Source organism: Crocodylus porosus, unplaced genomic scaffold (genome assembly GCF_001723895.1).
Source record: "Crocodylus porosus isolate Cpor-Errol unplaced genomic scaffold, CroPor_comp1, whole genome shotgun sequence".
NCBI classification, from domain to species: domain Eukaryota; kingdom Metazoa; phylum Chordata; order Crocodylia; family Crocodylidae; genus Crocodylus; species Crocodylus porosus.
In genome coordinates, this window is record NW_017728915.1 from 18,564,299 (window position 1) to 18,581,192 (window position 16,894).

The 16,894-nt window shown below is 38.5% G+C and overlaps 1 protein-coding gene across 1 annotated transcript in view; it reads left to right on the forward strand.

Annotated features, from left to right (window-relative positions):
* The window catches only part of ITFG1 (integrin alpha FG-GAP repeat containing 1), a 200,017-nt gene that overhangs the window by 15,999 nt on the left and 167,124 nt on the right, over nt 1-16,894 (forward strand). The window contains exon 6 of the mRNA XM_019535776.1: nt 97-191. Coding sequence (XP_019391321.1) covers nt 97-191 — 95 coding nt within the window. The remainder of the gene's footprint in view (nt 1-96; nt 192-16,894) is intronic.

A 16,894-nucleotide genomic window follows, 5' to 3' on the forward strand; every position in this document is an offset into this window, starting at 1 on the left:
TTTTTTTTTTTTTTTCTTTTAAAAAGGATTACTGTCAAGTTTGAGCCCTGGCTGTTGATCAGATAAAGACAGCTCTATATTCTTTGTCTTTCTTAGGAATTTATCATGGCATATTGCGTTGGATACTCAGAATAAAATGTATATACCCCATTCTCATGCATTCATAGATTTGAATAGCGACTTCACTGCAGGTGAGTCACCAATTATTTTTATTTGAGACTAAAATGCTAATAACTTCACTTGTAGGGTGGTTCTTCTTATTTTTGGGTTTGGTTTGGTTTGTTAGAAATGGTGCACAGTGTTTAAACACTACAGAGTTTTCAGTCAGGGAGTGAACAATTAAGGAATAAAAACACTGAATATGCTGCATGCTATTACTACCTAATAATGCATTCCTAAGCAAAAGATAAGGGACAACAAATGTTGGATATAACTTCATATTATATTACAGATAATGAATTAAATGTGATGCTAGGTTTTTCAAAATATGACGGATTCCAGAATGGGTAGTTCCTTGCAAAACATATAGCGTAAGACCTGTGGGTGCAGGTCTGACACTGGGGGCCCAGGGGGACAGCAACTTTCATCCAGGTGGAAAATTCTAAGCAGTCCTGGCTGAGCTGCTGCTGATGTATCTGCTCTGCCTGCCCTGGCTGTATTGCTCTTAAAGTAAAAGCAGTCAGTACTGTTTTGAAGTTCTTCCTGGAGCACAGACTCCATACAGGTGGGGGTAATTCCAGTGCCCTTCCTAGCTTGGCACCTTTTAATGTTTTTGGTGACTTGAACAACAGTTGAAATATTTTTCTTATTCTGAATGTGGTGTTAATGGTGACTAAAAACATTTTCTGTTCTGCAGTGATTTGTTCCTATAGAACCATGTCATGAATTTCACTTGCAGCTGTGGCAGTAAATGCTTGTTTGTTGGTACTTGTAGTCAGAGGTTGATGAGAAACAGTGTGTTTTTTGGCTTGAACCTTGCTGCATATACACGAGATTTAGATTCCCTTGACACCATCTTCATTATCAGCACCTTTGCCAAAACCTTCAACAGATTAGTTAAAAAGGAGGAGATATTTTGAATGTAATTATATTCTTGATTATAATGATATTGAAGTTGCTTCACCCAAGTAAAATTGCTAATTTTTAGATAGCAAGTGATGTTGTCTGTGTACATAACTGAACACTTCAAATGTGTCATAAGTACAAGATTTAAGACCTATTCACTTAAAAACCCACAGTTGAGGCAGTCTTTCTCTTGAATCTTGAAATGCTGTCATGCCTCAATTACAGTGCTTAGCTTTACCTCTTAGGGCAAGGGTGGTCAACCCCGCCTGTGGGCCAGTTCCAGCCCATGGTGCCACGTAATCTGGCACACAGGGCTCCTTCCAGATCTGGAAACCTGCCAGTGGGGAAGCGGTGGCACTGTTCTCCTGCTGTCAAATTTCCAGAACCAAAAGGCTGGGGAGTCCTGAACCCTGCATGCTGGATCAAGTACCTGATCCTAGCGCACAGGGCTGGGTGTGGACACTGGCCATGCTGGGCCTCGGGGCCCAATTCCAGTGTGGAGTGCTGGGCAGTGCTGAACCTTTGGGGCCCAACTCTGGCATGCAGGGCTTGGTCCAGCCTGCACACAGGCCCCATTGCTACTCCATCTCGCCTGCAGAGGCAAAGGATTGAACACCACTCTAAAGCAGTGGTGGCTGATTTTGATTTGCAGGGACTTCCATAAGATTACTTGAAATGCTTATTTATAATCAATATATAATTCAGTGTTTTACAAATTCACATCAGTGTATTAGTGAATTGATGAACTGTACATCAGTTGTATTATGATTTCAATTGTACATTTTTGCTTGGATTAAAATGCACAACAGCTATAGGTTACCATAAAGAATAAATTATCAAGTGTGTATATATATGATGTATAACTATTTATTTAAAATATACCTCATTGCAGTTATTCTTATTTTGACTTCTTACCCTCCTGCAAACTGAATGCCCTCCTTATAATTGTTGTTGGGTTTTTTCCTTGATGTCTGTTCATCTCATAAAGTAATTTTTGTAAGTGCATGAAATAAAACTTTTAAGAAAAAATATATTAGAGAAAGAAAAGCATGTTTCCCTGTTGCTGTTTACTAATTGGAGAATGAGAGGAGGCAAGGGAGGTATACACAGATCTTAATTTATTTGGTTGTATGTCTTGGGCGTTATGCAGTAGAGCTATAAACCATCATTTAAAGTTTTGGCACAGCTGGCTGCATAAATGCTTTCTTTTTTTAACTTTTGTTTACTCATCTTGGCATGCATTTTCCTAGAAGGAAAAAACAAATCACATTTGTTTGTTGCAATGATAAACATAATAGGTGTACAGTAAAACAAAGATATCGGGTCTATATTGTAGCCTGCTGTTCCAGTAAGAAGGATGCTAAATGTCTTCACCAACTTAATCTAAGACATCAGGTTCCCTGCAGTTGGGGCCAATTCTTTGTGCACTACTGTAATACAGACTTTAGGGAGAGCTCCATAATATCATTCCTTTCACAACAGAGTAGTCAAAACAGTGAATCCAGCTAAACTCTTTTTGACAACTCTATTATTATAAAAAGCTTGGCAAATTTTAAAGTATGCTTGTTTGATTTTAACTTCAGTCTCTGGACTCATAATCTTCGCCAAATGTCTGCCTAATCTATTTCAACCTGCCAAGATACTAAACCCCCAAAATAGGAGTTTGTAATAGCACACTTCTACTTTGACTAACATAAAGCTGTTAGTTCATTATAATTTAATTATATAAGTGTATGTTCACAAAGATATTTTTATCCCTAACAATACTTCATAAAAGGCGAACTGTGTAAAAAAATTTTATGAATTCAGAAAATAGGAGCATTCACCGAAACATAGATAAGAGTAATCTTTCTCAGTGAGATAATATTTGAAATAATCATGCTTATAGTACTGGTGTATGTTGCATGAAATTATTAATGTAGACATCACAGCATTTCAGAAATATACCTTGCTTTCTAACTCATTATTTGACTAAACAGTGTCCACCTCAGCATTCATATATTTAATGTATTTGTATATAAAATTATGAGTGTGTAGCAATTGTGTACATGCAGTGTATAAGTAAATACAAGTCTTCAGTTATTTAAGGCCAGAAGAAACTGTTAGATCATTATGTCTGACTTCCTATATATTAAATTTCACTACTATCTCTGTTAAGTTCAATAATTTGTATTGAGCTAAAATGCATCTTCAAGAGAGAGAGATCCAGTTTTGATTTGAAAATATCAAGGAATGAATTATCTTCTGATTCCTTTAGCAATTTAGTTAACAATGGTTAAGGTACAGACAGAAATGACAATTTTTGCCTAATCTGGCCACACAAAGCAGTCTATAGCCATGACAAAACACAAATGCACATGGCTGCCTATAGCTTCAAAAATGGCCAATTGAGCAAACATCTGCACCCTCATTGCATGAGGGGTCAAATGAAGACATTTCAAAACAGAGCATCTTCTGTAACTTTTTTGTCTACGCTGCCTCCTAGCCTGTCACTGTTCTCAAAATGGAAGGAGTGAACAGGAGCAGAGGGATTTTGCTTGGGTGTGGGCGGGGAGTTCAGTGGGTGCTGGAGAGTGGGATGGGAGGCTCCATCTTGCCCACCCCAACCTCCAGCACACCTGGGGAGCCCCTAGAACCGCTAGAAAATAACTTCCTCTGTTCCCTTTTTCCCCCCTCCCATTCTGAAAATGGCAGAAGCTTGCAGAGGTTGTTGTATGGGGAAACTGGTTACAGGCTTACAGCTAGCAGCTGATTCCCCTCCCCTCTGGAACCAACAGTAAACTTTTGTCTAGTCCAGGGAATCATTAACTCGGAACACTTCCTGCAAATCATTCTCAGGTACAGTGTGGAGCTGAACTTCTGTCTGTGCTCTTAATGTGTTTAAATAAGTAGCACTACACATATCCACACAAGACTTCATGTCCTTAAGTATTCTAATATAATAAAAGCCTAAATCAGTCTGTCTGTCCAGAATGCTCTGGGCCAACTGCACATGCGCCGCCAAAAAGGGTGTGCGCGCGTTGGCTGTGAGGGCCCGGAGCGTTACAGACAGAAGGAGCAAGGGGGTGGCTGTGCTACACCCTCTCCCCCCTCCCCCAACATTAGCTGGCAGGGAGAAGGAGGTGGTGGGGAAGAGGGAGGGGAGTGGAAAGAGAGAGGAGATGGGGGGGAGGGGGGCATTTTCCAGTGGTAGCACCCCTCTACCAACACCCCTTTCTGCTGCCCCCCCCCCCCACTGCCACCTGGCCTTGACAACAGCTGGCAGAGAGGGGGAGGTGGCGGGGAGGAAAGCGGGGGTGTTGCCTGCCGTTGGGTGTCAGCAGCCACCACAGTATGCAAGCTTCCTTGGGCCCAGTCAAATGAATGCACACAGGTGTATACATCAATATTTGTAGCTCGTTGCATAAAAATATGGTGACAGTTACTAAACTATGGGTGCCATACGTTGCTAGTTAAGTGCAGAGAAAATGGTAGTGACACTTATACCCGTAAATTTGCCCAGTTACTATCTTTACAAGACTCTTAAGCCCTGCCTGAACAAATTAACTTTGTTTCTTTAGCATTCAGTCGAACAAATGAACTTTTAAGTTGTGCCACCAAATTCTGGTAAAACATCTAAGAAAGGACCTTTGCAAGTAAGGACCTAGTATTAGAAATACCATGCCACAAGTACTAGAAATTTCCATCTAATAAGCTGACTTAAGCTAACATCAAACGTGTTTTTTATGATTCAGAAGAAATGGAGCACTTGTTTTTTTGCATTATTTCTTTCTGACAGAAACATGCGATCTTGCACTTGGACGAATACACATTAAATGCACAAAATAACAGAACCCCCAGTTGAGACTGAGGCCATATTGTGTTTGAAACTGTACCTGGTGCATAGTAAAATGGTTCCTGCCTTCACAGTCTTTTAAACAAAAGAGGTGAAGTGGAGGATGGGTAAAAGGAAGTATTGTCCCATATAGGCAGGGAGAGTTGAAGTCGCTTGTCAAAGGTGGCACATTCTGCAGGAATACTGCAAAGAATCAAATCCATATATTCTTTATCTCAGTATGTTTAAATATCTTGCTATGGACTGCCCTTCCTCCTATGTATGTTTCAATTGTGTAGTTGTGTTTTATGTAATTATACAATCATCACCATAAAATAAGTGCTATTTAAATTGAAGTTTTAAATGTGTGTAACTGGGGGTATACAAGATTAAAAATGTGTGTGCAGTAGGTAAAACATTAATTAAATGTGTATTTTTATTTTAATGGGTTTATTTCAAATTCTACATCTTAATCCTAAAAGGTTTTGATTTTTATCAAAGTAGTTATTGTTCAAGGACATTTTCTCAAAAAAGTAACTGTTATATTTAATCTAAATATCTTCATAAATGTCTTGCTTTTATTTAGAAGTAAACCGGGGCCCACTCCTCCCCTTCCCCTGCTGTCATCGTGGCACACCTGCTCCTTTTCCCCTCTCCTCCCCCAACTGCTCCTGGGTTAGTCCTGCAGGCAGCAACCATGCAAGGGGGGAGGGGCGAGCCAAGGCCAGCACTGGTGGCCTTGCCCCCTGCAGCGCCCCTACCCTGTTCTCCCCCACCCACTGTGCTGCCATCACCTCCAAGGAACGGGGGGGGGAGCGGGGAGCCAGGCCAGCTCTGGTGGCCTCGCCCTCCCCCTCCACTCCATCGTCACCACCTGCAGGAAGCAAGGCACAGGGAGTGAGGCCAGCACTGTTCAGTCTGCTCTCTTGCTGTTGCCTCCAGGGAGCAGCACATAGTGAACTTTATGCATTGGATATGGTCCCTTTGAAATAGACCAAGTTATTCTTGAATTGCTTTTTATATAGTAAAGCAACTGTTTTTCAATACTGTAATGTAAGTTGTCCTCCCTTGTCTGCTTTTTGGGGTTAAGGTACTAGGAAATGGTGGGGGGGTTTGGGGTTGTTTTTTTTGTTTTTGTTTTTGTTTTGTTTTATGCAAGTATTTCTCTTTGTATTGAGAGGCACTTTTTACCTTTCAAATGTGTTCAGCCCTAGCTTACAATGTACATATATTCCTGTAAATACTACAACAATTGCTTGCATACTATAAAAAGAGAACTTTATACATGAAAATTCAGGTATACAAAAATAGCAAAACAATTAGTTTGGAACATGGCAAAAAAATTATCCTGAATGTTTCTAAGGGATTCCTGATGGCTAATTTTCTTCCCTTCCATGCATCAAGCATTTTGAAAACTTAATGTCTCACGATGTACAGAATGTATTTTTTATCTTGGTAACAACCCTAAGTATTAATGGTACATAAAGGTGATTAATCCTCTTCTTCCCTCCTGCCTAAAGATTAACAGTAGTCACTTCCTCTCTTGTTGCCTACATGGACTAATATTGGGTCTTGATTTGTTTAAAACCATGTTTCCTTGGAGATTTTTAAAGCTGGAAGTCTTAGTTCCAGAGCTTTATGTGTAGTATTGGCTTCCAGTGGGACCTCTCCATGTATTTGATAGCATTAGATTTTATTCTACACAGTGATTGTCAGGGAAGTAGATACCAAACCACAGTGTTTATTAGCTTTATGCCAACAGACATCCCTTAATCCTCTAAATTTCTTGTCTTCATTTTATTTTTCTGTCTCTTAAGCTTCCGCATTCTTTATTCAAAGATTTGTGCTTTTTGAGTCATTTTCACCATGTTTCTTTTTTTCAAACAAATAATAGTGACGTGTAATTATTTTATTTAATTTGGTAGACATGGTTTTAAATTTCTTTGGCCAAAAAACTTTGTACATTTTATGCTGTAGTTGTTTTCTTCATGGTTCAGGTAATGAAGATAATCTGAGTCATTATAACTAGTATTGAAGATGAAAGTACATCATGGAGGACAGGCAAACTGTGGTTTGAAATGATCCAATTTAGTTCTTTTATTTTGATTCTACTACTTGCTGTTCTGCATTGTTGCCTGAATAACAGGTTTTATTTGTAAAATCACTTTTTTTTTTTTTACTGTTTTATCCCAAATAGAAAGTATTTGCAGAAACCTGACAAGTTCTTGCCATATGTAAAAAGATGCGATGGGTGTGCATGTATAGAGTTCCTGCTTCTTTTCAGGTTGCTGAGATTAGTCTGCTGCTGCCATTACCACTTCTCTTCCTTCAATATTTTTCCTCATGCAAGGAAGCTAAAGAGAAGGTGTCTCCTCTCTTGGACACCTTAAGGGTTATCCCATTAGCTTTATTGGAGACTGCAGTACCTTTTATTAAACTGGGGGATTGTGTTGCTAGTGAACATTTTTTTTTTTTTTTTTTTCCATCAACAGCACTATTTCTGAGGTATGTGTTTGTCCCCCTCCCTTCAAGAAAACTACCCAAAAAACAAGCACATTTGCTTGTATAACTTATAACAATAAACTGAATGTTACTAACTTTCCAAATTAGACTCTTTGTTAGTGAATCATGCTTTTAATTTGTTACAAAAACACTTGATTTGGAATATTTTATAAGCGCCTGCAAGGTCTCTTGTGGACCGCTTTCTCAGTATTGCCAGTGTTTTGAACTCTTGCTACGCATTTTATACCAAGATATTTATTATAAAATGAATTTCCTTATTCACAGACAAATTGGAGCACAGTATAAAATCTTTTTTAAGAACAGTAAACAGATTGACTGTCTTCCTAATACAGTTAACTTTAACTCCTCAATTCTCTAGGGCTATATCATATGTAAAACCCCACATCCTGAATTCATGCTGCTTGTCAGGAAACAATAACCAGTTCCATACTAACAGGCACTCTTAATAATTGGACCCATATTTGTTTGCAAATTTGTGTGTGTTGGTACGGGTTTTAAAGTAGTATGGGTACACATAGGCTCCTATTCTTGAATACTTGGTCCTGTGTTTGGGGAAGTAAGATGCATGTGATATTTTTCACAATAGTGTTGGCTACAATAACAATCAGGCAATCAGTATGGGTGCAAGTAAAAAGCCTTCCTAAAGAAATTTATATGCAGCAGTAGCATATGTAAATACATGTTAGGGTTTTTTTTATAAAGCTGCTGTATCATTAGCATTGCAAAACAGATAATTTGATGCGCTGCTGCTGAAGATTCAAGAAGCTATAGATGCTGTCACGTAAGAGGTGCATTTTTTTTTTTTTTATAACTGTTCTTTCCAAAATCCTTTGGAATACAAGAGTAGCCTGTATACCCTATGCATAACTCATTCTATGCATCTGGTACATTTCTACATGTGATCAAATATATTTCTTTCTTACCATTTCAGTTGTTTTCTGTAACAGTAAATTGACTAGCTGGCCAATAGTTCACCAATATCCTGCAAGTATTTTGTTTACTATTCAGTACAGCCCTTTCTGAAACCCTGAATTTGAATATGTTCTACTAACCTTGCTTGGCACAAGCCTGCAGTTGGATTCCAAATGCAAACAAAAGCAGTCTGGGTCAGAAATATTTTCCTGAAAACAAGTGGACATGTGTACTAGGAATATTTAAGACTTTCACAAACAGCTGCTATAATTATGCTAAGTAAATGCTGAGTGAAATGAGTCAAATCAGATGATAAACAGCTGCAGAAAGAACATATCAAGAACCTTGCCATCGTTAATAGTGATTGACTAGTTCTGGGTTGTGGGGGGAGTGAAGTGAAGAAAAAAAGATGGATGATAGCCTTTAACTAGCTGCTCTATGCATGTGGTAAAAAAATCTTGATTTCTGCCTTGTATAATATTCAAATGTACCATTGTAGTTGATTCTTAATAATAAGTGTCATTTTTTGATCAGTTTGGCTCATACTATGGACATTTGAACAATGCTGATGCCAAATGGAGAAAAGAAAAACATTTTACTATATGTAGGGGTCTACCTAAATCACAGAGGGCTTGCAAATTTTTGTGAGTTCATTGTGGAAAAGTTCTAGTTCTGCGGTCACTTCACGGCAGCCCTACCCCTCAGTGCTGATTGGCCAAGAGGCCCTGGTAGGAGGAAGAAGGACGAAAGGGCAGCTGCCATCTTTTTTTTTTCCTGCCTTTTTTTATACCATCCTGCTAGCTAGCACCTTCCTGTCCCCTAGAATAAAAACATAGAATAGCCATTGTTCTATTTTCTGTTAATTTTTGTTGTTGATTTCATGGACAATTCTGGATTTGTAGTTTTCACAAAATCCATGAAACTGAAATTAAGTAGGTCTCTAATTATGTGTGTATAGATGAAATGCCCTCAGGAAAGTATCAGTTTGGCTGTAGATTAAAATACTGGAGGAATTCTAGCAAAGAAAGCCAACGTTCTACCTATTCATCAAATAGTTTTACACTTAAGGGCTATAAGAGTGATAAAGAAAATGGGAGTCAGTATTGTATGTTTGAACACTTGCTTCTAAGATAATCGCATAGGATATGAGAGTACAATGCTTTAAAAGAACCCCGTATCTTATGGTATTATGTAGAACTTGGAAAGATTTGTAGGCATTTGCTTGGTGCTGTTTACACAGTTCAGTGTGTTCAAGAACTCTTTGACAATTAGTGGGGCAAAATCTTTTTAGCTTTTATGCTGGTGATTGGTACAACATAAGGTACAAAGCACATGTAGGCCACATGCAGCTCATTGTGACTGTATCGTGGTTCTTTGGAGACCAGATGCTTGGGGGAGGGTAGAGATTGAAGTTGATAGAAACTGCTTTACAACTACCTTAATTCATCAGATGTTATGAATTTGGACACGGTACATTTGTTGTCTAAATAAACTTAAGGAAATGATCGCAGTCAAAATTGATCACATTCTGGTTGAACAAAATAAGAGAACTTCTAGTGCGTCTGTTAGAAGAAAAAAAGTGGTTTGATCCAGAAACAAAGATTACAAGTAAATTTTAAACATTTTATTATAGTATTTTAAGAATACTTAGTTCTCAGTCATAACCATAGCGCTTACTGCTGATACAAGCTTTAGATTAAGTGACCAGAGTGCAAAGAATTGTGTTAAATACGGGAACTTCCTCCAAGTAGAAATCTTGTAGTTCTTGTCAATTACCTTTTTCTGGTGCTGTTTACGTTGTGGAAGCCAGTCATGCTTGTGGCTCTGAAAAGCAGACCTCCTTAGTTATGTGTTAATGCCACATATACTTAGAAGGGGGAGAAGCAACTCTGGTTGGCTTCCACAAGTTGTTTGTTTGAATACAGACTCAGAAGAGCTTAGTGGGCAGTAGAAAACTCTCCCCTGTACCCAAAACACTTTAGTCATGTTCACAGAAAGCTCTGACAGGCCTAACTTTCCATCTCATTTGCTACAAAACTGAAGGTGTGTTGTCCGAAGACTGGGCGGTTGTATGATAGATCAGAGAAACTTCTTTGTGGCTGGAGGGGACAAGACTAGGAGCGATACTTGTAAATTGCTGCAGGAGAAATTTTGGTTGAATCTCATTAATTGCTCTGTCATTGTGAGCAGACTTCATGAACGCTTAATTAGAATCATTTACTCGGGGATGATTCTGCCCTGAGCAGGGGATTGGACTAGGGGATTCTTTCCACCCTACTGTTCTGTGATCTTATAAAATGTATTTATTTATTCTCCCATTGAGTAGATTCTAATACCTTCTATGGACTGGCCGTGATGAAGTATTAATTTCTTCCAGTAAAAAAATCTGAGAAATTTCCACAACTAGAAATATTTCTGGGAAAGGAAGCAGTACAAGCATTCAGCCACCAATTGCCCCCTCCCCTGTTCCTCCTGCCTCCCCCAGACCAAATTATCCTGGTCTGGGGAAGGCACAGGGAGCAGTGACTACTCCATTCCTCTCATTTCCAGGAGGAGTGAAGCAGCAGGGAAAGACTGTTTCCTCAGACCTGGGACATTTTTAAGAGTGTAATCATGTTGTATGCAATCATGTTGTCAAGTGTAAGCAGTGCAAGGAAGAGATTCAGGGCCTAGTTGCAACATGAAACATCATAATGAAAACTGCTTATTGGGAGAAAAAGATATGGATATGTCTGAAGAACAATGTAGATCAACTGGTTAGTAAATTAAATAATTTACTTTGTAGTGCATCATTCTACAAGGCTCTTTCTATGCCTTTTTAGTATAAGTGTCATTTAACAAGTAAATTCACAAACTGTTTGCCATGTTGGATGTTGCTAGAAAGTTTAGCTTGGCTAATCCTTATGGCTTGTTTAATTTAGTTAACTAGGTTTAGAATCTGTCACCCAAGTTTACGGTATAGAAGGCTGCAGTAAGAAATCTAGAGTTGCCAATTGCCAATGAATATCATTTTCTTATTTTATATAACGTAATACATGCCCCTTATTTTGGAACATCATGGCCCCAAAGCATGCTGGTGATGCCACAACTCTGTTCCCTATTTTACTTCTGCATAACTCAGCTTTCCCAAGGGAACCTGATTTTTGAAAAAACAAGTATAGCATGAGAAGTGCCAGTGAGTTCAATGGGGCGAACACTCCAAAATTAAGTGCGCTCTTAAGTGCAGTCAGTCTTAGCTTCTTTGGTCATTTGGAATCGGATCTGCATTGTTGCTAAAACAAATGTAAATGATTTAACTGAATAATAGTGAGAACAACTGAGAAGAATGACCATTCAAAAATCACTTTTGTTTTAGGATCCTATTTAAGCATAAGAGACTTTAACTGCCTATCCGCAACAACTTTAGAGTCATCCGTTTGGTACTTTCAGCAGCAATGCTGTAACTTAAATGTATTGCAGACAACAAAGTATCAGTAGCAAGCAAAAGATTCCATCATCCAGTAAAACCACCACCATGGATGATAGTTTGTAGTAAGAACCAGCAAATGCCAACAAGGCACCATAGATGAAAAGATTGCTTGGCTCATTTATGCCACACATTTTGTTTGCATTGTTAACAATAAACATTTCATTGACATGGCTGACTCCTTACAACCAAGCCACACTACACCTGATAGAGCAGACATTGGTGGAAGGTTGCTAGATACAGTGTATAAGAAGGAACTTGGATAGTGTGCAAGAAATACTGAGGGGAAATTTGCCAGTTTAAGTCTTGATGGGTGGAGCAGTGGACATAATGATCTAGTAATATGTGCCTGTGACACAACAGAAAAATGGGGTTACATATCTTTCAAAAACAATAGATATACCGGGAAATGCCCACACAGCAGAATACTTAAAAGAAGTGGCAGTGAAAGCTGTAATAAACTGTGAACAAAAATTCAACTGTTTTGTCACAGACAATGCTGCAAACATGGCAAAGATGAGAAGATACTTAGAAGAAGAGACGGAAGGATGCTCCTTAATAACATATGGCTGCAGTGCCCATTTAATGCATCTTTTAGCCAAAGACTTAAGTACTTCCCCCAGGAATAAACGAAAACTTTATTGACCATGTTAAATACTTCCATAACAACCATTTTGCTTCAGCTTCACTGAAGAGAGCGGGAGGATCCAAACTAATTCTCCCGGAAGATGTTTGGTGTACTTCTGTGGTTGATTGTTTTGAACAGTTTTTATTTTAAGAATTGGCCTATTATCATAAAAATTTATGAAGAAAACCATGATAAAATAGATGGAAGGATCTCATCCAAAGTATCTAACATTGGATTAAAGAGGAATGTAGAGGATATGATCAGTATACTGACACCTCTATATCCATAGCCTTAAATAAACTTGAGAGATTGTTGCTGATGCTGTCAAAATTTGGAAGGCGCTTCAAGAGACGTTTGAAGAAAGTTCAACTGTAGGCAATAAAGAAGTGAATGGATCAAGCACTAACTCCACCTCCTTTTTTTTAGAACATTCACAACCCCAGATGTAAAGGTAGATGCTTCTCTTCTGAAGGAAGAGATGCTGCTGCTATGGTGTGAGCATCTCAAAAACACTCCTCAGTTATGCCAGTTGTAATAAATTTCAGGGCTGGAGGGGAACCACTTAAACAGTACATGTTTACTGATGATGTTTTGAACAGTCACCCCCCTGAATTGGAAATCACTAGCCAGCCACCTTGAAACAGAGTTCCTTCAGTTGCTAAGCCAACTTTTCACAGCAGTAGCTTCCTCTGCAGGCACAGAGAGAAAATGTTCATTGTTTGGTATTATTCACTCAAAGCTAAGAAATTGACTGGGAGTTGAAAAAGCAGGAAAACTTGTATTTCTGTTTCAGCCTATGAATAAAAATCCCAGTGGGACTAGGGAAGATGAGATCTAGTTGTAGACAGTTTAAGGCCAGTGTACGTTTAGTGGTGTGATGACTTGTCTGTTAGAATTCATTTGAAAACTTAGAATTTTAAGGACAGATGTTATAAAGTGCTGTATTGAGTAGTAAATTAACATGTTTTAGTGATCAGATTTGTGCCATTGTTTAAGAAATATGTGAAGAAGTATCAGTGGGAAACTTGATTTTTAAATCAGTGATTTTAAAACAGGGTTTAAATCAATGATTTGAATCGCCTTTGATTTTTAAATCAGTCCACTCTGAGATTGTTCCATGTTGCTTGTGTCTATGGAATAACATTGGTTGCAGTTGAGTTGTTTGGGTGGGTTTCTTCACTTAGTTTTATTTACTTGTATCCTCAGCTGTTTCTGCAGATGTGACATTTCCTTATCTTATCTGTTTATATATTTTTTTTCCCTGGCACATACATAGCACATTCATACAAAAACCATTTTAACCTATTGACCTATATTATATAACAGTCTAAGCTAAAACTTATAAGTAAAATAGGATTTTATAAAACCAAAGAATTTGATGGATTTTGTAAAAGCGAAAAACAAGCAGTAATTAATGATTTTATAAAAAGCAAAGCTGACTTTAATTCTGCAATTGTCAAAGACCAGAAGCAGTAGCTCAGCCAGTAAGCAAGAGAAAATACTTACTCATACTTATCTTCATTCAGTGTGCTCCTCTCCAGAAGAAATTGTTTCTCCAACTATTTTTGTTTTTGTGCTTTACATAATCTAAAAAAATACAGTTCCTATTCGGCAGGCATTATAATCCCACCAGTAAAAAGCTGATAATCTGGACTAATATTAGATTGCATGAATTTCCTTCTTATTCTATGGATCATTTAACAAAAGAATCATTGCCAGCAGCATGGGTGAAAAGAGGTTGTTTTTTTTTCTTTATTTTTCAAACTAATGTAGATGCAGGGTTTTTGAGCCTTTCATCCCCCAGCATGCAAGAAAGCTTCTTTAAACAGTTTTTTTACTCAAAGCGAATGTTGCAGTGCCTTTCTGCTAGGCCTCAGTGGATATAGGACAGGGAAAACAAAAGCATTTTCCTTTCAGAATAAATGAAGGATGAACTGGAAGTTTATCCTTTGTGTTCCCTTCTTACTTGTCCTTTCCTACGCCACAGCTGCAAACGGAGCATCTGGTCTGCCCATCTAAACTAGAGGTTACTTTCCCTTCACCTATAGGCCTGAGCAGGGGCAGAAGTTCTAGTGGTGACATTTTATTCTTTCTTCAGTAGCTTGCTGTAGCAGTATAACCTCTCCAAAGGATATCCAACATTGTTATACATCCTTGAAAACACCCCCTCCCCCCGGAAGATCACCTCTGTCTGAATGTCTTAGAAGGCTCACTGATCTAGAAATATGTCCGTTTTTGAAAGATTGTATCTTTCCTGGTTTCAGCTTCCCTCCAACCATAAACTATGCTTAAATATTGATGGGGGGTGGGGGGCACAATTTTGCACTGCCACCCCCACTGCTGCTGGCTGGTCTGCAGCTCCATGTCATTGGCACAAATCGGGAGGGGCACATGACATCCCCCTAACCCCTCACCATATGCACACCTGCTCCATACACCCCTGCGCACCCCTTACCCCTAGGTAGTCCCTAAGCTGTGGCTCTCCAACCCCCCTGTCCCATAGACTTACCTGTATCCAGCTGCCAGGCCTGCTCCCACCACCTTGCCTGGCTGTGTTGCTGGCTGTGTGTGTCCACATGCACATCACGCTTCCTGCTTCCAGTCACCCTCCCTCCACTCCCCTGAGTCCCAAGCCTTGCAGGCTGAAACTCTACCAGCCTTCAAGAGGAAACCTGCTGTTTCCCACTTCAAAGTGGAAAATCTGTGTTTCCCTCCTTCAAAGAGGGGAAAATCGCCAATTTTCTCCTTTTTAAAGGAGAAAATCCACATTTTTCTGCAAGAAACAGGAAACCTGGATCCCTGCTAATAACAGAGTAGGTTAGGCTGCTTTTTTGTACCACTTGTATACAGCTTTCAGTTCCTATATCACTTTTTCACAATAAGGGCTTCTGAATTACATTATGAAAAGCTTTCCTACTATAAATATAAACTTGGTGATGATTCTGATTTGAAAGAAAAATGATAAATGTACAAGATTGAAAAGGGAAGCAATATAGCTGTACTCTTAAGTCATTTGAGTTATGTTGAAAAAAGTTCCTTTATTGAAGTGAAAAAAGTATTGGTAAAGAGCTAAATGTTATTGTTAAGGAGCTCAATATTATTATGGCTGAAAGAAACCTTAATAGATTACTTTGACTGCCATTATTAGAATGAGTAGAGTTGTAGATCTCCGAGGTCTTATTTACTTTGCCATTCTAAAAGAGATACTTTTTTTCCTATTAAAGAAAGAGTTCACAGGAAAGTAGTCAACATGGGGCATGTTAAATTCTTGCTTCTTGTCAGTGTTTGAAAATCTGAATAATTTTGTTAGAAACCTAATGTGAAATTTATTGGGCTCATGTAGTCAACAAAGCTGCCAATTCGGGAAAGAGCAGGCACTCCTTGTCAAAAGTTTACTGTTTGCTAACAGAAAATGGTTGTCTACGTACTTAAATGTAGACTTAGCAAAAGTAAAAATGTTTAACTATGAAACTAAAATTGGTATTTTGGGCTAATGTCATGCAGTATCGGTAGATAATATGGGTGTGCATTTAATAGGTTTCAATACAAATACTGCTTGTTCAGAAAAGTTGTGCTCAGTCAAATGTTACTGCTGGTTTTTGGGTTTGTGTTTTTTTTTGTTTGTTTGTTTTTTAAGCTTAACATTTGTCGTTTATGTATTACTGAGGCTGTTTGTCTGCTTCTGTCATTTGTCAGTATACTTTTATTTTGTTGGGGGAGTTGTTTGTTTTAAATTTGCTCACCGTCTGACATTGAGTCATTGGCACTCTTTTACTATTAGACCACTCTCTTTTATCTTCATTGTTAGTGATGTATGCGTGCTACTCTCCAACAGCATTGAGACAGTGTGCTCAGATTGTCTATTAATCATTTTACACAATTGTCCTAAATGTCTTTTGGATACTCAAATGGCTTCATCTGTGACAAGCAGTTATGTTTGTTTTGGAGTTTTTTGGTTTTTATTATTCTATATAGTAAACTAAACAGTATTTATTTGATGTAGAGAGCTCAAGTAACTCCTGATGGAGTATTGAATTATCACTTTTTTTCTGTTGCTTTATTTTAATAGTATTACCCTCGTGAATATTATATAGAACTATATTTTAAGGTTTTTCTGAGTGATTTCAAACAAAGTGAGAAGGTATAGGAGTACATAGGACTTCAGCATTTTTCCCTCCTCTGAATCTGCATGTGTTAAACTTGCATGCTTTAAGGTTGTTGGTTGTAGCCATGTTGATCTAAGGACATGGGCAGACAAGGTTCTCTGGGTAGATGTGATATCTTTTATTAGACCAACTAAATAGTTAGAAAAATTTGTTCTTTGCAAGCTTTTAGTCATAAACAACTTTCTTCAAGCATGGGAAGAGTCTGCTGGCCATAGGCAGCAGAAGGAGGGGTTAATGGGGCTTAGCCTCCCCCACCCCCAAATGAAGGATAGCAGCAGGGCTGCAAGGCAGCCTGGCTGAGGGCTTCCAGGAAAATGGGG